The sequence below is a fragment of the Mytilus californianus genome, unplaced genomic scaffold (assembly GCF_021869535.1).
Source record: "Mytilus californianus isolate M0D057914Y unplaced genomic scaffold, xbMytCali1.0.p SCAF_5, whole genome shotgun sequence".
NCBI classification, from domain to species: domain Eukaryota; kingdom Metazoa; phylum Mollusca; class Bivalvia; order Mytilida; family Mytilidae; genus Mytilus; species Mytilus californianus.
The window spans coordinates 10,835,791-10,860,689 of NW_026262701.1; the positions used below are offsets into that span (position 1 = coordinate 10,835,791).

Consider the following 24,899-nt stretch of genomic DNA (forward strand, 5'->3'; position numbering starts at 1 on the left):
ATGTGGGATATAATTATATATCAATGATGCATCAACCCAACAGTAAGGCAACAATAAAGTAACCAAAACACAATTTAACACACAAATTTGACTCATGAATAGAAAGTCCTTTAATCATTTTAATGGTGGAATAAATAAAAAGACCATTGAATGTTACTACTAGATAACATTTATGGCATAAATGAATTTTGACTAACCAGAGGGCACAATTTATATAAAAATTTCACATGAAAATATATAGTTTAGGTTCAAAGTATTTACAAATTTATAGTGATTTAATATTCTATGTTAAATCTAAAAAGAATATAATTATGATGCTCACTTTGCTCTTTTAATATGTTTTTTATTTCTTTTTAACTTAAAATCATGTACATGTAGCAATTAACATGATGACATATTTATAAATATTTTATTCATTGTAATTATTCATTTTGAGAAAAGATGCAACAACCTCCACAACCCTTGTTCAACATGAATCTTTAAGTACATGATGAAAGAATTACTAATTGAATTAGCACATTTTGTTTAATCAACTGTGTTGAAATGGCAACTGTTTTGAATCTGTGCATGGTTTCAGGAACATTAATTTAATAATATTGTTTTATTTTGATGATTAATGTTATTTTGAACCATCTAATCAATGCTAATACATATTCACTTTCAATGCCTTATATTATCAAAAATATTCATGTTTTGTTGTCCATGATTTGGGAATTATTTAAAAATTGAATGAAAATGCATACTTGCTAAATAAGTCACTAAAATTAATACTTTTCATAAAATTTTATGGTCAGATCATATGTTTTCATACACCGTCATATTAATTTGTACTATGCATGTTTTTTCAATGGAAATTGTGACGTCACAATGCATTCTTAATAGAACGAAAACTATCAGGTGATAAAGCAAAACCAGGGAAATCATGGAAATACTTGTAATCCAGCATTAGTAACACAATTATATGGATATGTACATGTAAAGATTGGTTGGTTGTTGGTTATAAGAAGTCCAGTGACAAGTATTTCATGCAAATTTAAGACCAGAGTTAACAATACATTAACATACAATATGTACATGATGTATAGGTCCTGTAAAAGGTCATCCCGCACAACAAAAATTAACCAATGCCCCACATGTTAGAGTTTAACAGTAAGACGATGAAGATCAAGAGTAACCTTTTTTTATTCCCTTGACCTTGTCACCCTTGGGGTGATGTATGCAAAGTAAATAAGGGATTAAATGACATACACATGATAAAAGGGGGAGGGGGAATGGTGTCAAACATGAATTTCAATGATGCACAACTTTTCCAAGCCCAAATCCTAACTTTGCCTTGGAACATGCAACTATGCACGAGTGTGGTGATATAGATCGTCGATTCATAGCCTGTCTGCATGGTCTGTAGGAAGAACAAATGTGCACATTTTCCCTTCAAAATCTTGGATCCATGATTATTCGATAGACATGCTTTAAAATATTATTCATTTCTACTCACCGATTGTAATTTCCAGCTCCGCTTATATTGTACATGTGGTCTAACATCTGTAGTTTCCTGTGTAAAATATAGTTTGCCGACCTCCAGGTCCAGTTTGCCGACAAGAAAATAAAGAGGGTAAATCGTCCACGGTGAAGAATTGTTTTCCGTTTTTAAAGAAACTTGACAGATTTAATTAATTATTTTTTTTATCATCGGAAAATATTCCTCGTGGAGAGTAATTCAAATTAAAAATGTTTTATTTTGCTGTACAATATTGATAACTTAGTCATATTCTTTAAATTTACTTCAGGTACACCGACGGTACATTTTCTTTTCCTCAGAATTTATCAAAACTTTTTCAGATATAAATTTGAATGAATTCATTAGCATCTTCTGCAATAATATTAAAATTCCATTTTTAAACGAAGGCTTCTGGTGTGTAAAACCAGTTATGAACGAATCTGAATAGATAAAATAAAAAGTAAAGATACCTAAAGGAAAGTAAAACGCACATGTCAAAAATGAACGGACAATGCTATGGCAATAAACGGAAAACGACAAAAGACAAACAACGATCGCAAAATAAATAAATAAAAAACAAAACAAGTCAACAACCGCACAATAGATGATAATAGTATAAATTATGGGCTATTTCACAACTATATCAAATCTTGAGAGCCGGGTTAAACGTAAAATTTTTTTATACACTGAGTTGCTACAGTGACGCTAAAATATTTGTCGACTGCAACAACCTATGAAATGTTTGTTTTAAACATTTAACGACTGTAGCAACCTTTTAAAATTTGTAATAAACATTTTATGACTGTAACAACCTTTAAAAAGTTTTAACAAACATTTTACAACTGTCCCAACTCTAAAAACGTTGTAACAAACATTTTTTGACTGCATCAACGTCTAAAAAGTTGACACAAACAAATTTCAACTGTCCCAACTATTAAAAGGTTGGGACAAACATTATACAACTGCCACAACTTTTGGAAAGACTGTAATAAATAGTATTTGACTGTGACAACCCCGTAGACCACTGCAACAGTCCTTAAATGACTGTTGATAACATATTTTGATTTTCACAACCCATAAAAGTGTTGGGACAGACATTAATCAACTGTATCAGTTTCTTTGACAGTCATCTTCAGTCTTCCACAGACTAAGACAGTCGTAGAACGACTGTTACTGGTATGGACAGTTGTTTTTTCGTCCAGTAGTGATAGATCCATATACAATAAACAAAAATTGAAAAGTGGTACTGAGTCCGAAGGTTTTGACCATCGAAATTTTGCATTAGGAATAATAGTTAGGACCAGAAGATTTTCTTCAAGGACCGCCGGAGAAAAACGAATTTTTAGAACTTTCTGATATCTTGTAAATCCAGTTCGGTTACTTTTTTAAAAAAAAATGGAAAGACTAAGATTTCCTTTTTGATCAGTCATATTCCAGACAAACATTGACGAATTCTTGTGCAGTTTAAGATTATTCTTAAAAATCAAATAGTGGGGGTTAAGCCTGATTTGTTCAAGTTATCAAAATTGAGTTAAAGGAAAGCATAAAGAAAATTGTAACGAACAGAGAACACTTTTACAGTCATGTCTACTGGACGTATCTTAATTTTCTGAAAAAAAAAATAGTAAACTCAATTTATGTCATCCAACATAACAAAAACCTGCTATATTAGACGGCAAATTGCATTTTTATTTTATTGATCTTCCATAGAATATCTCCAGAAGAGGTCCAGATTCATTTTTTTGGACTCTTCACCAGAAGACATTCTGGAGATGTACCGAAGAGACCAATAAAACACGCCCCTACCTATCAAAAAAGAAGAGGTGGAAGAGATCCAGAAGATCTTCCCTATGCAAAAAAACAGAAATAGACCTCTTCTGGCTCACTACCGAAGAACAAAAAAACACGCCCTTTGTTATGTGCCTCTGCCGTTTAAACTACCTATCAAAAACGAAGAGGTGGAAGAGGGCCAGAAGATCTTCCCTATGCAAAAAAACAGAAATGGACCTCTTCTGGCTCACTACCGAAGAACAAAAAAACACGCCCCTGTTTCTTGTTGAAGACTGATTTACCCGGTACGTCTAAACACCACCTAGGCCGCCTTGGTGCACTAAGCTCTGAAAACTGCACTAAGCCCATGATGGAACAGTCATATAAGTACCAAGGTCATTCAGTATGATAATGTTGTAAATAAAGAGCATATATTTAAATTTTGGTGTAAATGTATTTAGAAATGAAAGAGTTATAAACATTTTACATGGCACGCGCCGACTTTTGTATAATGTGTCCAGTTATCATAGTGTTGATTGAATCCACCGAAGCTTGACGAGTTCATATAAACCAATACCAATATCTTTATTCCCATAACCATTGCAGATACATAGGTACAGAGAGAGTGCAAAATATGTACATGAATATGCATCTATTTACAAAACATATATACAATACAGTGGTTTCCAAATAATATACATTTTAGCTAGGAGGACCCACATGTTTATTTATACACTTTGTAAACTTACATAATCTTTTTAGCTCTGAATTTTTGTTTAATTTGCTCATCAATTTTCTAAACTTTAGTGTATTAACATAAGCCAAATAGTACTTATCAAGGTATAATTTTCTACTGTCGTTAAAAAATGGACATTCTAGCAGATAATGAAATTCGTCTCCAATGCTACCAATATTACAAAGATGACATTTTCTATCATTTCTATTAACATTATTCCACCTCCCTGTCTCTATTGAGAGTCTGTAGTTTGTGGTTCTATATCTACACAAAATAATACTTTCGTGCATATCCAACATATCAAAATATTTTTTTTCAAAATTTAATTAGAACTTAAAAATTCTATAATTTACTGATTATGTAGACTCTTGAAATTGTGTATTCCACAACTGTTTGTATTGGTCCTGTAATCGCAACTTTAGTGCATTTTTTAATCATATATCATTACCAAAACATTGAGAAATCCAAATATTTGAAAAACCACATTCATCCAATATATTTTTAACTTCACTCACAAAAAATGTACATACATTATTAACAGTAAATAGTGTTTTTAATAGTGTATATGCGATAGAAGATAACTTAGTCTCTTTAGCAGATACTAATTTACACCAATAAGATACTATTTTTAATTTAAAGGATATCTACCAAGTTCTCCGTATACCATATAGCTAGGTGTGGAATTTTCAGTTTCAAAAGAAGTTTACAGAATTTCTGATGGATTCTTTCTATAATTTCAACATCACCATGCCCCCAAATTTCACATCCATACAAAAGTATGGGTTTCACAACTTTATAGAAAAGATCTAAGTGACACTGAGTGGAAAGATAATGTATGCGGCCTGATTTCAACACCTTAAACATAGCTTGTGTGGCTTTTTCTGCTAGGTGTTTCTGTGCTATTTTAGTATTACCAGTTCTAGATAATAATATGCCCAAATAGTTAAATTCTTTTAATATTTTCAATGTCAGTGCCGTCTATAGCTATATAAAAATGTAAATTTGACGGCATTCTGCCTCTAGAAAAAATCATCACTTTAGTTAACTTTAAGCTTCCAAATATTACAGTATTTACTGAAAGAATCCAGCTGTTTCTGTAAATCATCAGCACTTTCTGCCAATAGTACTATGTCGTCTGAACTAAGGATATGAATGGAAAGGTTAAATATGCACCAAGATCGTAAATTAAGATTGATTATTATAATGTAAAAAAATATGTTCAAAGTTGGTTCGAAAATCTTAAGAGATTTAAAAGTTATCATAAAAAAGAAGATGTGGTATGATTGCCAATGATACGACTCTCCACAAGAGACCAAATGACACAGAAATTAACAACTATAGGTCACCGTACGGCCTTCAACAATGAGCAAAGTCCATACCGCACAGTCAGCTATAAAAGGCACCGAAATGACAATGTAAAACAATTCAAACGAGAAAACTAACGGCCTAATTTATGTACAAAAAATGAACAAAAAACAAATATGTAACACATAAACAAACAACAACCACTGAATTACAGGCTCCTGACTTGGGACAGGCACATACATAAAGAATGTGGAGTTAAACATGTTAGCGGGATCCCAACCCTCCCCTTAACCTGGGACAGTGGTGTAACAGTACAACATAAGAACGAACTATAAAAATCAGTTGAAAGAGGCTTAACTCATCAGATGGATAAAAATACAAATACTACAAATACAAGTTAACATTTTTACGGGGCACGCGCTCTTCTTGTGTAATGTCTGATCACCTTGAAAATTGATCCAACCAATCTTTAACTGGTAAATTATGTTTCCTTGTTGCTAAGTAGTAATGATAAAAGGGCTGTTGATCTTTTCTTTGATGCTTTGTTAGAAAAAATATATTTGGAAAAAGTGATTGTTTAATTGCGCTAGTTGAAATAAAAACAGTGAAACAATAGAAATTGGCTTTTACTCAAAGACATATCTGATTTACCTATGGCGTTTTTGTCGTTTGGTTGCTGTCAAATTGAAGTTTATTCCACATCTCCTATAGTTTGAGTTCTGTTTGATTACTTTTTATTACCGTCTCCTCGGAGACGGTATTAAGAGTTGAACGATGGACAGTCTGCGGGCTGAAGGCTTTCTTACTACCTAATTGGAAGATATTACTTACGCTGTCATAATTAAATTTCGTTCATTGGTTGGGACAATTCAAACCTAGTAAATGTCTTTTAATCCCGTAGAGTGTCGGATCTGAACTCTTTATTTTAGTAAATAGATTTGCCTGGTTACCAATCATGCATATCGGTACACAGGTAACACTTATCTATAAATAGCCAAATCTCCTGAAGATTTGTAAACACACACGTGATTATTTCATGTTACGTACATTTTATACGTGAAAACATAAGAAAACTTTTAGGAAAATGCCTTTTTCTTAGGTTATATTTATTTATACTCAGTAAGATTTGATTTGATTTGATTTTTGGTGTTTTAACGCCACTTTGAAGCACCGCTTTTGGGCTATTTCGTGGCGGTCAGTTTTTATTGGTGGAGGAAGCCGGAGCGCCGGGAGAAAACCACCGACCTTCGATAGGAAAACTGACAATCCTAGTCAATTAAGATTGGAGTCGAGTGCACCTGCACGAGCGGGGTTCGAACTCACAACCTCAGTGTTGACTGGCTAGTGATTACAGTAGTAACTACTTAGACCACTCGGCCACAAGGCACCACAAACATTTTAAAACGGAGATATCAAATAATTTCTGTTCGATTAATATTAATTTACACAAGAATTTTTATCTCAGGGGGCGGGGGCGGCGGCGGCGGCACTTCGACCTTTCTATGGCAGAGGTGAGCAGCTGAGACATCCAATACCCCACCCTTTATATATATATATATATATATATATATATATATATGAACAAGTCTAAATTGAAAACAACGTTCAAACCTATGATTGCGTTGGATAAAAACCGCAATTTTTATACGTGTGCATGCAAAACAAATTTCTTGGTAGAGGGGTCTAAATACAGCACAAACAACATTTTCCAAAAGACCAAATGAGTGAAAAAGTATATTTTAACAAAACGCATTTGACTAGCAGGTCGAACAACTGATGTTCTTAAACCCTGCTGACTGCTATTGGCGATTGACAAATAAACGGATCACAAGATGTAACAATTAGATCTTATCATTAATTTATTACCAAACAGAAAACAATAAACTTGCGGAAAAGATGGTATACCGCAAACATGAGGTGCAAACATTTGTACACCATATCCGGATTTCGACAATTAATGTCTCTTCAGTGATGTTAGGAATCGAAACGGTATTTGGAAGGCCATATAATTTACCTCAATTTAGGATAGACTCTTGAATTTTGAAAGAGTCAAAATAGGATGAACGGATCATATAAGTCCGAAGGCAAATATAATACAAGCCCAAACGAAAAAATATAAACAAGTCTAAATTGAAAACAACGTTCAAACCCATGATTGCGTTGGATAAAAACCGCAATTCTTATACGTGTGCATGCAAAACAAATTTCTTGGTAGAGGGGTCTAAATACAGCACAAACAACATTTTCCAAAAGACCAAATGAGTGAAAAAGTATATTTTAACAAAACGCATTTGACTATATATATTGAATGATAAAAGAACATACATGCAGTTACCCTAGCTATCATATATTTTTTACAATACGTATATATACCTGCCATGACATAGCTATCATTGTTACGTTATTTCATGGGGAGATACTAGTAAATAGATTTGACAAATATCTTAAACATTTACGAAAGTGATTTTAGAGACATATATACACAATCTCTGGTGATTTTAATTGCATCTGTAAAAAAATATCGACATCTGATTAGTTTCAGATTCAATCATCAACCTTGTCTTATATTTCACCTAAATTTCTCGACCTCATGCAATTTCATGAAGCTTCAAACAGTGACCTATCCCAGCGACTCATCCATTCCACTCATTACATAATAAGTGCCCCCACACACACCCCAAGATCGTTTGGCTGAGTTGGATGTTGTCTAGATCTACCTAGCTAGCTCTTCCTAGCAAGATATAGCAGAGGTTGAAGAACAGAAGACTAAAAATATATCTAAAAGGGAATATAAGAAGAGCAAAAAACTACTCTCAGACGATGTATGCTAACATATTTTAAGCAATGTTTAATTTCTATGAATGATTTTAAAGGAGATGTGAAGTATACATAATTAATTTAGACAGCAACCCAATTAAGCAACAAACAAAACGTGACAATTTACTTCTAAAGTTCAATCTACGGTCTTCTTCAATGGACATGTCATTACAACATTTTAAAGTTTTTTATCCTCCCAAGTCTAACTATAATATATAGAATAGTTGTGAATATGTGAGCCAAAATTAGTTCCTGTGAAAAAAGTTCCAGTGGAACAAATATCACAGGAAATATATTCTGGGAGAACTTTTTTCACAGATAATTTCTATATGATTTGTTCCATCTCTATAAAATAAGTTCCACAATTTACCTGGTGAAATAAGTTCTGGGTTTGTGAAATTTGTTCCTTACCTAGTGAAATAAGTTCCAGGTTTGTGAGATTTGTTCCTTACCTGGTGAAATAAGTTCCTTGTCTGTGAAATATGTTCCACTGGTTATACAAGTTATCTTTTATACTGAGCATTGTTATCAGTGAGCTTAAAGTTATAATTCAAGTTCATTATAAAAACATGTATTATATTGATAATGTAATAAATAAAAGGTGTAAACATCCAATATGGATTCTGTGGAGTATAGCAAAATCTTTAATTACATTATGCATACAAAAATATCCAAATGACAATAATTTAATGAGGCAGATAAGCGAAGAATAAGAAAAATCCGTCAGAAATTTTTTATAGATCAATCATTTATTTATGAATATTGCAATTCAACATATGTTACTTCATATCAGAATTTGTAGATAAACTGTTATCACAGAAATATGTCTCATCCTTTTGTAATTTTGATTATGCAAATGTTGAAATTAAAATAGCAATACTTTAACATGTTTCATAAGTTATGCAAATATTCAAAGTCAATGAACCATGACTGAGGTACATGGCTAAACAATTTCCATGTAAATGAGATGTGCCAAAGCTAATACAACTGCATACCAAATACCATTGAATTATTATAAGTCGTTCCCTTTAAACAAACCTAAACACAAACATTAACTTATAAACTATGTAAAAGTTTCAAAGTCAATGAACCATGAAGAGGGGGTGAGGCTATATAATATCCATGGAAACGATATTTGCAAATGCCAATAAATTTGCATACCAAATATCGTTTACTTAACATTAGCAGTTCATCTTAAACTGATCTAATCACAAACTAATACATGTAAACTAAGCAAAAGTTTCTTAGTCGATAGACAATGACTGAGGGGGCGGGGCCAAATATTTTCCATGGTAATGAGATGTGCTAATGCTTATACAACTGAATACCAATTAACATTTGCCTACCCTAAATGGTTCCCCTTGAACTGACCTAATCACAAACTAATACATGTTAACTTAGCAAAATTCTCAAAGTCAATAGACCATGACTAAGGGAGCCAAATAATCTCCATGGAAATAAGATATGCCAATGCTTATACAACTGCATACCAAATATCATTGACCTACCACTAGTGGTTCCCCATAAACTGACCTAATCACAAACTAATACATGTAAAGTAAGCAAAAGTTTCAAAGTCAATAGACCATGACTGAGGGGACAGGGCCAAATAATCTCCATGGAAATGAGATGTGCCAATGCTAATACAACTGCATACCAAATATGATTGACCTACCACTTGTGGTTCGCCATAAACTAGACCTAATCACAAACTAATACATTGTTGACGACGCCGCCGCCGCCGACGCCGGAAACAGCATACCTATGTCTCGCTTTTTGACTCCGTCAAGGTGAGACAAAAAATGAAATAGTGTGTTTTAAATATTTATCGCAGTTGTTAATAATAGTTGTGCATTTGTTTTTTAATCATATTATCTACGTACAATATATATGCTGACTTAATTTGAATTTCTCAAAGATTTACCTTATTTTGAACGTTGTCGTGTTGTTTAAAGACTTCAATGTTGAATATTAAACTTGTCAGGTACAACTATAGAATGTTTTGCTTGATATAAAGTTAATGCATCATGTTAATCTATAACACCCGGAACTTATTTAACATTTAGTAAAAAAATTAGTTCCGGAACAAATTTTACAGTGCTGGAACATATTTTCTTAAAATATATATTCCGGGTAAAAATTTTCTGTGATATAAATTCCGGTGGAACATATTTCCTATGAAATAAGTTCCAGCGGAACAAATGTCACGCCGGAAAATTTTTTTTGTTACAAAAAATAATCTTAATAGCAAAAAATAATTCAGATATTACTTGGAACTATGAGCAGGGTCAGGAACAAACTTCTAATGTTTGTTTTGAGGTTTATTGACTATTTATACTAGACATGCTAAATGAGAGAAAGAGAAATAAAAGAAAATTATAAATTTAAAAGACGAAAATACTGTTGGCACTTTAAAAGATTATTCTTAATTGTATGTTTCTTACAAGAATTGTAAAAACAAGTATAAACATACATATACTATGATCATAAAACAAAAAGACATTTATATGTCAACATACGAACGGTCTCCCACAAAAGATTATGTCAATCCAGTATGTCAAGCTTTTAAGGGTAAGTATGATAAGGGCCTTATTCGTCACCCAACATTAAATGGTATAGTAAATAAATATGAAGATATGTACAAGTAAAACAATAACAAAAGATACAGTATCAAGCTGTATGCTTGATTAAGTTTTGGTCAAATTTGTTGATTCTCTTATGTTGATGGCCTCATAGTGAACTTAAAGTAGCTTTGCAGAACTTATCACCTTCTTTATAACCAACGACGTCTATTATGATTTGAAAAAAAATGGCGGCGAAACTACTTTGTTTTCAGGCGCTTACAATAGGTCTTATATAACAAATTACCCGTCTCACGACTCTGAGTATTTTTCATCAAAAAATAAAATCAAGAAGTCCAATAAAACCAAATAATCTGAAAAAAGAAACATTTAATTGTTAAGGATACTCATTATTCAAATATAGAAAAAGAGGCGTGGGGCATTCCACATTGCAGTCCAACTTCAATGAATAGACAAAATCTTCATCGACAACAAAAATAACCATACATATATGTGAAGCTTTACATTTTAAGGATCATTTTCTTATATGTTTAAATTTTACTACGTTTCACTCTCTATCAGGCATGGGGCGAATTACATTGCAATGTAATGCATTATATTACAATTACTTTGACCAAACCATGCATTATATTACAATTACAATTACATGCATTTATCAAAGTAATGCATTATATTACAATTACTTTTGCAAAGTAATGCCTTGAATTACACATTACATTTGAAAATTTTATTAGTGAATAGAAAAATTAAACATTTTGAAAAACAACTACATTTCACAAAAGATTATAGCATATGCAGTAACTGTTCCATGAATTGAATATAAGTATACATGTAAAAAGTCTATTTAATTTGACTTTTACAATTTTTAATTATTTTAACTTAATGTTGACTTTACTTTTATAAAAATATTTTTTGTTGTTTTTCTTTAAATTTTAAACGAAATATTTAATTACTGTGAATTACTTCCCTAATTATAAAATAAACATAGACCTTAATTAAAATTAACATATTCTTAATTAATCAAAAAATCTTAAATTTGATTAGTTAAAACTCCAACAATATGTTAAAGATGTAGTATGTGAAAAAAGTAATGACATGTAATGCCATGTAATGCATGAAATTACACAACTTTTTGCTAAAGTAATGCATTATATTACAATTACATGTAATGCACAAATTGCTGCATTACACATTACATGCAATTACTTGGAAAAATGTAATGCATTACCATGCATTACAATTACAAATTTGCATTACCCCATGCCTGCTCTCTACACTTTTCGATGCCTATTATGAACGAAAAACTTTCAGGTGGAAGCGGCCATACTTTTCTAACACAAATAAACAAGCAAACAACCAAAGAAAAAGCCAACGAACAACTCCGATATCTGTTTGAAAAAAAATAATCGATAAAAAGACATTACCCCAATTTCCAGTTTTAATACTTTCCCCCAAAAAAAATTGGTAAATCTAAAAAAAGGTATAAGCCTTTTATAATTTTTGTTATCTACTACAATTTACATACAATTTTAAACGAATTGAACTACAAAGAGAAAACATTTTCCACTTTCATCAGCTATGAGACGGCTTGCTTTTTAGAAAAGCTATTACTTGTTCATTTTATAAGAATTCATAATTGAAAGGATTATTTGCATGAGTATAGATCAATTGCTTTTCTTTCACCCAAGCCATGCATATACTCAGAGGACAAAAAGGAAAAAAAAAACTTGAACACAAGTACAGTATAAGTAAACTTTTTGAAAATAAAATAGTTCCCTACTTTACCATCTTACTATTTTATGACGTATTAGGACCTAAATTAAATAAATTTTTTTGCAAAGTTTTAAAATATCCAGTTACCTTTAAAGAATAATGATAAGATCCGAAATAAGGTAACTTTAAACTGTGAAGGAAAACATGTATATATGATGAATCGTTCTAAACCCCAACCCTTTTACATAAGTCTTATAAAATAACCTTATCATTATAAATTCTGATGTACGTATAGCACCTTTAACTAACAATTATAAGAAAGTTTAATTTAAGACCACTTAAATTCTAAATTCTTATTTGTAAATATATCCAGTTCTTACTTAACTTATTCTTACACTTCAGCACATTATGAATATTATTTTTAAAATTTTATGATGACAATCCTATGAATTAGTTATAATATTAATTATTTAGTAATTATTATTGCCTAAATTCAGTCATCTGTACATAATTAAATGTTTCCTTATGTTCTAAGGTGTATATAGTTGCTACAATTATACCCTATGGGTAGTGCTCCACAATTAATGGAGGAATATACAAGAAACTGAACTGAACTGAACTGATTAATCGTAGCATGGAAGTACTATATTCAATATAGTACTTCCATGGTCTTAATATCCATCCAATGCATAGTAATATTTCTTTTTCATCACTTTTTTTATTCTTAAATATAAGCGTTGTCTATTTCTATCTGACAAGCACACACATGGACTTTTTCATTAGTATAGAAAGTCCCTGGCCAACAATAGCAACAACGTCCTTTTGATGATCAATTCATTATAAAAAAAACAACTAAACTCTCTAAACTAAACTATGTGGACAGTGGGTCATCGCACACAGGTTTGTTTAACAAGACAGCTGATTGGATAAATGTGATAGATTGTCACGCCTACATTAAACTGTTGTCCAATCAAATGCCAGCAGAAACCTGTCAATAAAAAGGTTATTGCAAGCGTGGATAAGTTAGAGATTTGATTGTGTATTCGATATTTGAACAAAGAGTTAGATAATCACTATTCGTTTAGAATTAAATTGCGAAGAAAGTGTTCGTGTAACAACCCTCCCCTTTTCCCGTTTTCGCCTTCTAATTTTTACACTTTCTTTTTTAACAGAAAAGTATTAAATATGAGCGTACTGCAAGTTTCTGAATTTTACAAGCATTCTATATAGCGACTTGTGATTTCGGGGAACGTCATATTTTCAAGATTTCACAGACCTCTGAAAAAGTTAGAACATACAAGTTTCATCTACCATTTGCAGAAAAAACAATACCAAATTATATTTGTAAATTGGAAGAGATTAAGAATTATAGTTTAATATCCGTACTAAAACTCGTCTGAAATATAACAAAACATATTTCTCTCTGCCTGAATGCAATCGAAAGCAAATTTTCATTTTATTCTTCATCTATTTGCAAAAGACGAAGAATTCTCCTTAAAACTGTAAATTATTAAACAGGCATACTAACTTTAAAGGATAAAATACAAGTTTGTACTACCATCCAAGGAAATAAGTGTTCCATAAAGTAACTAATCCTTAATTCACAACCGTCAAAACTCAGGACTCATTTTTGATATTTACCTGAGAGATCATAAAGGACATACATCTACCAAGAACTTATTATAACCAAAATGGCAAAAATGAAACAATATCTATTTTTTTTTTTTGGTAGACGAGTAGCAAATTGAATAAGGAAATGTTATTGAAAGAGAATTAAGATATATGATAATTTTTTCCAAGCAAAGTGGCAAAAACATGCATATATATAGAGTTACGTAGGTGCAAAACAAAACTATATATTAATAGTCAATTTCGACTATTTAATAAAGGATTATAGGTCGAACACGACACACGATTCTTGATTTCCAATGTACATGATTTAAAACCGTGTTTTTTTCTTCTACAGATTGCATTTTGAAGAACACATGCTTGGCCATGATCGTTGAATGTTCAGCGTACAATATTACATAATATTCAGGATGATTTCAACGAAAAAGATTTATTTTTTTAAATCCGAGCATTCCTTAAATTCAACATTTAAAACCGTTTTGTTTTACGCAAAACATAAAATTGAGAATGACTGATGTACTTTTTATTCTCTCTAACACTTAGGATTGGTAGTCCCGACAGCTTTCTCTCCATTAGTAAGGGAGGTCCTGGGTAAGGGAGGTCCTATTCTTAACAGTAAGCGAACAGTGAAAAGTCACAGGACAAAAAGTCACAGGACAGGAAGTGACAATTGTTTAAGTATGTAAGAGAAATATCTTGAAAAATTACTTTGTATTACATATATTCTTTTTACAGTTTATGAAATTGTTCATTAGCCTTGGTAAATGAAGATTTATTAAATTTTAATCATGCAAATGATATAATATTTCTTAGCACCATGAAGCTGTTTAGGTACCAATCCACTTTGATAGTTTGTTTACTAAACAATTATTTGTTCATTTAATACATTTGTTTACAGAGTTGGTTTATATATACAATAGTTCAAGATACATACAAAATATATTTTTTTAAATAAGTAGTTTCTCTTTTTCAAAGAAAATAGTCTCAGAAACTGAATTGTGACCTTTCGTCTGTGACCTTTTGTCCACAAGCACGCATTATTTATGAGTAAAGTTGGAACAAAGGTCAATTTGGCTCTGATTCACAACAATTGTTCTCTTGTTAACATGACCTTTTTTGTCGACACGCGCTCGCCGTATCAGGCTAGAACAAACCAATGCATATCAATGTCACATGTGTCTTTTCCTCGACTGAATGTTATAACAATATTAATATTGGATACAATTGTAACGTAATGAATTGCATTTGATCCTAGTCCTAAGTTTAATTTTTGGTTGAATCAGTTGAACATCTAAGTGATCATCGATGTGTAATATTTGACACTGGACATTATTTTAGGAGCGATGCAATACAAATAATGTATTTCTATCAATCATTTACTTCAGTTAAAGACTTTTGAATGTAACAATATGGTACAAATCGATTTGATTTACTGAATTGCATATTTCTTTTTATCGAAATGAAAATATTATAAACTGCTCCCGGTTAATATAAATAAGAAGATGTGGTATGTGTGCCAAATAATCATCTCCATCCAAGTTACAAAGTATAAAACAATTATAGATTAAAAATACGGCCTCAACACGGAGCTTTGGCTCACACCGAACAGCAAGCTATAAGGGTCCCCAAAATGACTAGTGTAAAACAATTCAAAATGGAAAAACAAAGGTATAATCTATAAGTACAGTCATTTCGCTACGTTATTCTATAGCTTTTTGGTCAATTTCGAAAAAAGCAAGTAAGCATCTCACTGTTTTTTAAATGAGAAGTAACGCTGGTGTTATAAAAAAAATCTGATACGAAACAGAAATATAAACCGTACACAAGATTTTATCAATCGTTGTTTGATATTTTTCTATATGATCTATTCTTGTATTAGTTCTTGCTAAAAAAAACTTGATGATAAAAAAAAATCAAGAGAGGTATCGAAATCGGTCTTTATAGGTACCTAATGGTAAATATAAACTGTCAACTAAATTCTTTAAATATTCTTTATTCTTGTTGCATTTTTTTTGAAAAAATAATGTTTTATTTGTCAATGTAATAATTTTACCCGGTAAATCCTTATATAAGATAAAACATGGAACTTTATTCATTTTACGTCCATAGATAAAACATCATAAGCGTTGCATGGGTAATTATTTAGATAGTTTATGACAACCCGTTTCAGTTGACTGCTTAGATAATCCGTTTATTGAAATGTAAATAACTTTCACCAAGCAACTGTCATCTATATAATATTTAAAAATTTAAAGTAAATTAGATACTTAGAATATATTTTTCTTGACAAATTTTATATGGATCAGAACTATTATTTTACATTAGAAACAAAAAATGTTTAAGAAAATTTCAGAACATCTTTGGGATATATTACTTATCATTATATCTTTACGGGCGGAATGAATAAATACAGGACTACTTTATGTCAGAAAGCACGACTGCAAAGTTTTAATGACTAACACATTTCCCGGTTAAGACAATTAATCTTTTCTTATATAACCAATTAAATGTTAAAAATTCTATCGGGAAAAAATGAATTGTACGTTTGCATACGTTATTTAATGAAATAGATATACAGTATTACATTAAAAGACCACAAAAGAATATCCTCCTAGCTATGCCGATTTTATTCATAAAGGGGAGTAACCCCTGACAAACACAGATAAAGTGTCGCTCGTTTTATTTAAAATATTTAAAATCTTAACACGACTGAACACGATCTTACAGCAACTAAACAGATTTTTTACCTTTGGTCTTATTTTATCTGAACGTGATCTAATCAAGTCTTATTTGAACGCTAGAAGAATCTGTCTTGTTTATCTTGACCCGACTGATCTGACTGAACACGATATATCGGAACAGAGTCTGAAAGTCTAAACCGGTCTTAACGTTTTTCCCTAGCAGTAAATCAAGGCGATTAAGACTTGATCAGACCAAAATGACCGTTTCAGACTTAAATCTTGCTACTAGTGCAGGACACGAAAGCTCAATTTACCTTTTTATTAACAGCCGGTTGATCCCGCTGATCCATTGTCATTGCTGGCTGTGCCTTCTTCATAAGGTTTCCTCCCATTGTAATTACCACTGCAAAATTAAGGGAATGTTTTAACGCCATTTTAAACACATTTTCAACATGATTCAGAATTCGATCAAGGAAAACCAATATCCAACCTGAAGCCCGCCTCCGGGTGCATGATTTTCTCGCTGCGTTGAAGACCCATTGGTAGTATTGTGCTATTTTCTGCTCTTTGGTCGGGTTGTTGTCTCTTTGACACATTCCCCGTTTCCATTCTCTATCCTATGATATGCATATGCGTTTATTAAGACTTCTACGTATATTGTTACACATCAATTAAAAAAAAATCTTTAAATGCCCTCTCGTCGATGGAAATAATACAGGGACATGTATACAATGCATATCATTTGATTTATTCATTTTGTAAATGTGTTGCCATGATACTTTCAATCAAATAAAATGCTTATCCCCCTTAGAAATGAAATGTATTGGTTTTTTTAATTCCAATACAAATCCGGAATTTTAGTTGCCCTTAAAATTTCTTAAAACAGAAAACAGTTAATATTTTATAAGTTGTATTTTGATGATGTTTTCTTTCTATGAATCTCTTTTGTCTGTTTCTGATTGCAGGAACAGTAAATCCTTACCATGGCGGAATTCTATTGCGTCGCATCACGGTGCCGAAGCTATTAGTTTCACTTGATATTCACGCCATCCTGAAATGATTACTCAACAATATCAGTTCTGATTGTTTGACGTATAATATGGCCTAATTTCGACAGGCTAGAATTAGATCTAGAATTTGGAACATTTTCCGGATATGAGAAGATATTGAATTACAGTAAGGGTATTCAAGACCAATCAGCAATCATTGCTTCAAGCTGCCTTATTTTATGATACCTCGAAGCACTCCGTACCTTTTTAGTAGGTTAAACTGGTGTTATATTATATAAGTTACAAAACTTGTAGTATTAAAGATCGATTTCCATGTCAGTTCCAATATGATACCGCATCAGCCAGAACGTTGACAGAGGGTCATGATATCAGGATAGATATTCAGAATGGAGCTCCATGATCTCTTTCATTTAATTTCTATTCACAACAACTACATTCAAAGCATTTGATTTAAAAGAAATGAAGACTTTTACGTAGGCATATACAATGAAATATGGTATATGTTTGTGGGTAATGACATTTTGATATGACTCTAGAACTTATTTCAGATTCCATATCATGTCATACTAACTTTTGACGTTTGACATGTACACATTCTCAGTCCTAATGAATGTCAATAACGTTCATGCATTGCTATAGTGGGACTCAATAAGCAGGTCTTGGTATGGGTACCAGTTTATGCTTATGAGGTCATTGGTATGGCATTGGTAAGATATAAACATTTTTAGAGCTAATGTTGATGCTGTTGTGTTATGCATATATACCTCCGGTTATTTCACACATGAAAATAGGCATGAAATACTGAATGCTATGTAAAGAATTCTAATTATATATCTATGTATATTGTTATCTAAATAGAATGTAAAACTCACCCTGGTCCATAGTTGCATACTACGAATTTGACATTCTTGAAGTAAGAGGGTAAATTAGTCATAGTAGGACAACTTCCTACGGCACAACCAAGCTTGGTACTGTCAGCCCAGACAAGCTGTTAACGAAATATTACAAAGAGGTTGAAAGATTCAATTAGCGAAACATAGTAGAAAGAAATAATAGATACAAGAAACGCAACAGATGGCTAATACATAGATATTTTAAAGTTTAGAACAGACTTATTATGCTTGTTTTACGTTCTGTGACAAATATATATATCTGACCATTTGAGGCGAGACGACATTAATAAGCTATTGATAAGCAGTGCCTCAAAAAATGACATAAATTGCCAATTGGAACACTCTCATTAAACATGTCTTGAAATTAAAATCATAATTATAATTATCAAATCTAAAGAAACTTCTTACACGAGCAAAATTAAGTACGCAGAATGAAGTAGAGGTGAAAAATTGCGGTGATCTCAGATGTGGGACGTGCGATGTGATAGAAGTGGGCCAAAGTAAAACAGGCACAGTCATCAAACCGAATTTAAAAAGTAAAATAACAAAAATACCGAACTCCAAGGAAAATTCAAAACGGAAAGTCCCTTATCAAATGGCAAAATCAAAAGCTCAAACACATCAAACGAATGGAAAACAACTAGTGTTGTAATATTCCTGACTTAGTACAGGCATTTCCTTGTGTAGAAAATGGTGGATTAAACCTGGTTTTATGGACTGTATGAACTGCAAATCGGAAAATATTATTTATTGTGCAACATGTACCGCTTGTAATGTAATTGCAAACTACATAGGTTAAACCAATAGACTAGTTGATAAAGTCAGAGTCCACAAACAGCAAATAAAGGACCCGTCAATTAGGAATTCGCCATGTTCGGAACATTTTGATAAATCCGGAAAAAGAAAATTTAAAATATCTCCTTTTTTCAAGATGTGGACTGAAGATAAAATTCCGCATGATGCAAAGGAACACTACTTTATTCAACTGTACAATCCATCCTTGATTAGGAAGTGAACTTCGGTCCGTAAATATTAATCCGTATTTTATATGATGACTACAGCAAGACGTTACTATTTAGTAACGTCACATGTCGTTACTATTAACGACGTCAATTAATTCTGTCAAATGAATCGTAAGATATGCGGTGAAAGCGCTAACAGAAACAATATTCTATTAACAATGTGATGTTTTGTGTTTTTTATTCTTAAATTATATATACAATAGATATATATTTACTTAATTATCCTATTAACCTGATGATACACTGACAATCTCAAAAAGCAAATACAGACTACAGACCTTGTAATTCAAAGTCATTTTGTGATTATTTAACCACAAATGTTAAGGGGCAATGTTGATGTTTTTGTGTGAATTTATTTTGTTGATGGGGTGTTATGCTGTTTATTAATCTTCTAAGGTTGTGTCTGAAAAATAAATGATTCGGCGAATGTCCTGTTACTTTTAGATACTTTTAAAGAAACGGAGCAGCAAATCCTGAGTGTCTCGTAACAGGCAATATATATCAGCTACTTAAAAGTTACTTTTCTTGTGGTTGTCGCAGTTTCCTACATCTTTAAGTATTAGACCCAGTTCAATGCATTTAGTGATATAATGTCACAATTGCTTCTTTCCAGTAAGAATAAACATTTATTGATACTTAATTCTCACCTGTGTATAGTGTCCACACACTCCACTGCAGGAATTAGAAGCATAATCATAGTCTTTCTTTTCATTCACCCATGATGCAACACCTTTGTCCAAATATTCATAAGAACCTATGAACAAATTCATAAATATATTTAAATGATAATTATGGATCTGTTTACTATTGTAGATTGTATGTTGCTCTCTAGATGTGTTTTAGTTATTTGTGCTTTGAATTACTGTCTAATAGATGTATACTCGTAAAGAGAATAGAGAAAGGAAAATGTCGGGTACTTGAGAGTCTACTCGGAATTAGTGGTAATAATATTAAATTCTATTTCGATTCCAATCAGCACGACACGGGTTTCTGTAATACTCTTTTTATTGGTCACGTCCGAGTACATTTATCGAATCAGACCGTTTTTGAGTTGTTTGTTGCAATATTTAGCGCATATGATGTGTCTTAAATCCATTATCTTTCATGTGTTTACAATTACTTTAATTTCATAACTGTTTTTGAATTTTGGATCTCCGATAATAAATAAAAGCATTGTTTAAAATATGACACATAAGTCACATACCTATATAGATATGTGTTCAATCAAGGAAGAATGTATCATAAGGCGACTATTTTCCCCATTGAATACGAATATCAAAACGTGATATAAATCTATAGAATAACACCTTTCATAGGTTAACAAGATATATATTTGTCAAATATTTGTATTTATGTTTTAGAATTGTGTATTGCATATTTTTTTGCCGCCAGGATTGAAAGTTCTGGTGTTTGATGAAAAAAAAATTGCCAAAACCTTGTCATTTATACTTTTCAGTTGCGGATTCAAGAGTCGTAGAGGGGACTCAAAATTATACAATTTTTTAACATAAAATTTTCTGAACTGGTTCCGCTTGTCGGTTTATGTTCCGTTCGTTTAACGCCCTCCATTCAAAAATCCTGAATCCACTCTGCTGTTCTTTGAATAAGTCGTCACAATTATAATAGCATTATCATCAGACAAGTAAAAGAGACCGGTTGATAACCGTTTGTACATTAAAAAGATACAATTTACCCGCCGGGCTTATGGTATCATTTAAATGAACTGACGCTTATACATTTTATCTCACACACATCACCACACTACGGACTTAACTGCAACTAGATGTCGGTATTATATCAATTTATTAATTTATCAATAAAACTACCATTATTTTGAAAGAATTGACGAATTTCAATATATTTCAGGTGCCAAATAGTGCCTCTTTAACCTCGTCCAAAAGATTTTAACCCCAACCGTATGTCAGTGTTAATTGGTAAAAAAATGTCTTACTTGTTGTAACGTACAGATTTTCACCGACGTAACTGAAACTGCTAGCCTGTGATGACCTTTCGCTGTTGTGACTCCAGATGCATTTATCAGCGTGAGCCTGGGCTACAGAAGCCAGTTGTTTGCTCCAGGTCTACAGAGAAAACGATAAAAGGCAAAACAGTCAATGTTTAATTTATTAACATGCATTGAAAAATAATGGTTGAATGAAGTTATTAATATACACATACATGTATTAGGCTAGTATGTATGTATGCACATCCAAAATTTTCTTGAAAATTTATGTATGTACAATTTATGCAAATATGAATAAAATACGATGTGTGGTATATGATTAAAGTGAGGTCCTTTTTAGTTTGATCAGTTTTTCAACGTTAGTATTTGGATTTAAAATATTTCAGTGTTAATTTCTACTGAATACTACTAATTCTGTTTGATCCTCCTTAAAGTTAAATTTGCATTTACGATTTTAATGTAAATTTTGGAAAGTCAAAATATAAAACGTTTTAGAACACCAAACAAGAAAGTACTAACAAACAAAAATACATCTAATGCCAAATGGAGATTTGCAGCCTAAGTTTAGTAGATTTTTATAATAATTCAATGAAATTATGCAGTCAAATTGTGTACTGAAGCACCAATTTTATGTAACCGCGAGTACTGCCAGTCAACAAGCAGCGGTAATGACCACGTGGTACTAATATAAACGTACGATACTATTTTGCTTGATCTAATTGATGTGTTGATTAGCTTCCAAACTGAATAAATGTCCAATGTACTGATATGTTAAATTTGTGAGTCAGCGACATAGTTTACACATTAATAACCTCTAGAAAAAAAATGTGTTTAATCCATATAAATCATCACCCAAACATTAGGTCTTTTCTTTTTTTAATTACAACTTTCCTGGAACACCAAGATTACATTCATGCTTATCGGTCATGATATATATCACAGCGAAATGTTATTGAGGTCTACTATGAAGTACATATTTAAGAAAATTTGATTTATACTCGAAAATTTTGTTTTGCTTTTAGCAAAACACATTAAGCAAAGATTACAGGAGATTTATTGTAAGAGAAGACAAATACAAAAATTAAAAAAATATTGAAAATAATGTTTATACTTGCCATTTTCTGCATGTTCGAAGCTGGTGGCTGAACATTGTTACGAGCCTCTCTGTGAAGCTTGAGAATTGTGTTTCTTTCTGTTTTAGACAATGAACTTCCTGTACCTGTTCCTCTTGTTGATACTCCCAAGCCTTTCAAATTTAGTTCTTTTTCATCAGCAAAAAGTGTGCGTAGTTTGTCTTCAAGTTCTACTGGTGAGCTGAAGGTAACAACAACACAAGTGGTCAGAAATATTAATTGGAAATTCATTTTCTTTCGGTAAGAATGGATTCCAATCTGAAGTTCAGTACCAATAATTGTGGACTAAATACAAAAATTGTGGGTCAGTTATGACGCATATTTGGTCATTATTGTTAATTTGTACTAAATGCTACTAATTCTATTTGTTCCTCCTAAAAGTTAAATTTGCATTTAAAATTTTAATGAACATTTTGGATTTGCATACATATGAAAACAAACTTTATTATTTATTTATTTTTATACTCTGTTAGTCTACGTTTCTAAAGAAATATTTGATAGAATTTGTATTAAAGAAACATGGGATACACTAATTTAATTCACATTTTATATTTAAGTTATTTTGGATCAAAATTGAAATAATTCTTAGCTAAAGAAATGCCGATAGCTTCTTTCGGATTCATGTTCAAAATAAATCATCACTTTTTTCTCCAATTTCCGTATTAAACTGTTAAAATTTTTCCTCATTCGGGGATTGCACAAATAATGTACTCTCTTGATATTCTTTTGTTAAGCTTTAGTCAAACATTATCAAGATTCAAGATGTATGATGCTTTATTGACCCCAGAAACAACGTGTTCAAAAGGACACAATGTAATAAAAAAATTGTTATGATATAATAATGAGGAAACTAGATTATTCAACAAAAACGGACGTGGATATCCACACATATTCCCGTGCAATGCAAGAAAATGACAAATCTGCTCCAGATTATATTCAGATAATACTAAGAAGAGCTTTTTCTTTCTCCTTTTCCTATAACATTACTTGAAAAACCCAAAGTGTCATATATCTTGTAACATTTCCTAAACCGAAATGTATTATTCAATATGTAGGACAAACTGAATGTGACATTTTTAACGAACACCACAAGAACATCTATACCGCTTCCACAGACCTAAGAAATTCAAAAAGTTTAATTTACCAACATTTAGAAAAACATAAACATAATATTAAATTTATAAAATTCCAACCGCTTCAAACTGTCCAGAAATCACCATGACAATTACATAAACAATTGTAAAGATTCCCATAAAATTTGCAAATTAATTGTCTTGAATAAAACGACTAGAGACAGTGTATCCCCTAGGTCTACATGATAATAACAAGGAAACATATCTAAAACCTCCTCTATTGCTAGCATGACTATTGTTGATAAAAGGCAACGTAATCATAGCTAGGTCTCATGGCAATCGCATTAACCGCAATCAACGAAATAAACATCGTTCTAATTTTACATTTGGTGATCGTTTATCTATATTCAAAAACAATGGTAGACATCAATTATTATGCAAACTGGGTCAAATACCAATTAGTTAATTACATCATATTTATAACGGTGTGGCGCAATATCGTTTGTCAGTCCAAAATATGAGTGCGCGCGTATCATAACAGCTTTTTGTCCCTACAGACTGTTGCCTTATATTGACAAACCTGAAGACCATAAAAGGCAATTTCTAAAAATAAGATACATTAACATCTAGATATTGATTTTATTAATTTGTCTAGTATTTTTAATGACTCTACCATTCAAAACGTTATACCTACATATCTCCATATTTTGATAACATAGGTACACCTGTTATTTATTATACGTATAAAAAAAAACAACAGTAGAAGTTCAATTCTTAATTATACGTCAGTTACATCATATGTCAGTACAGAAAAAACAATGTTCCCTCAACATGAGACTTTGAAACATTGAAGTTTCGATATGATCCCTATGGCCATGTAATTAAAGGATACCTCAACATCGATCAAGACCGAGAGGTTATAAGCTTTCTGAATAAAAAGACCAAAATATTGCCCACCGTCGAAAATAAATAGGAAAGAGTGTCATCGGGTCATTTAAGATGATCTTTCATCCTATTGTAAAAAATGGTGTATACGGGAGAAATCTGACAAAAATTCATTTGATACCTATTTCA

The 24,899-nt window shown here is 31.7% G+C and overlaps 1 protein-coding gene across 1 annotated transcript in view; it reads right to left on the reverse strand.

The window, feature by feature from the left end:
* LOC127701814 (GLIPR1-like protein 1) overlaps positions 1-22,983 on the reverse strand; it is a 42,750-nt gene extending 19,767 nt beyond the window's left edge. Inside the window, exons 1-5 of the mRNA XM_052205780.1 lie at positions 22,735-22,983; positions 21,608-21,737; positions 20,304-20,410; positions 18,614-18,729; positions 17,046-17,134 (exon numbers count right to left, since the gene is read on the reverse strand). Of these exons, the coding sequence (XP_052061740.1) occupies positions 17,053-17,134; positions 18,614-18,729; positions 20,304-20,410; positions 21,608-21,737; positions 22,735-22,983 (684 nt within the window). The 3' untranslated portion in view covers positions 17,046-17,052. The remainder of the gene's footprint in view (positions 1-17,045; positions 17,135-18,613; positions 18,730-20,303; positions 20,411-21,607; positions 21,738-22,734) is intronic.
* Positions 22,984-24,899: the final 1,916 nt, after the last annotated feature.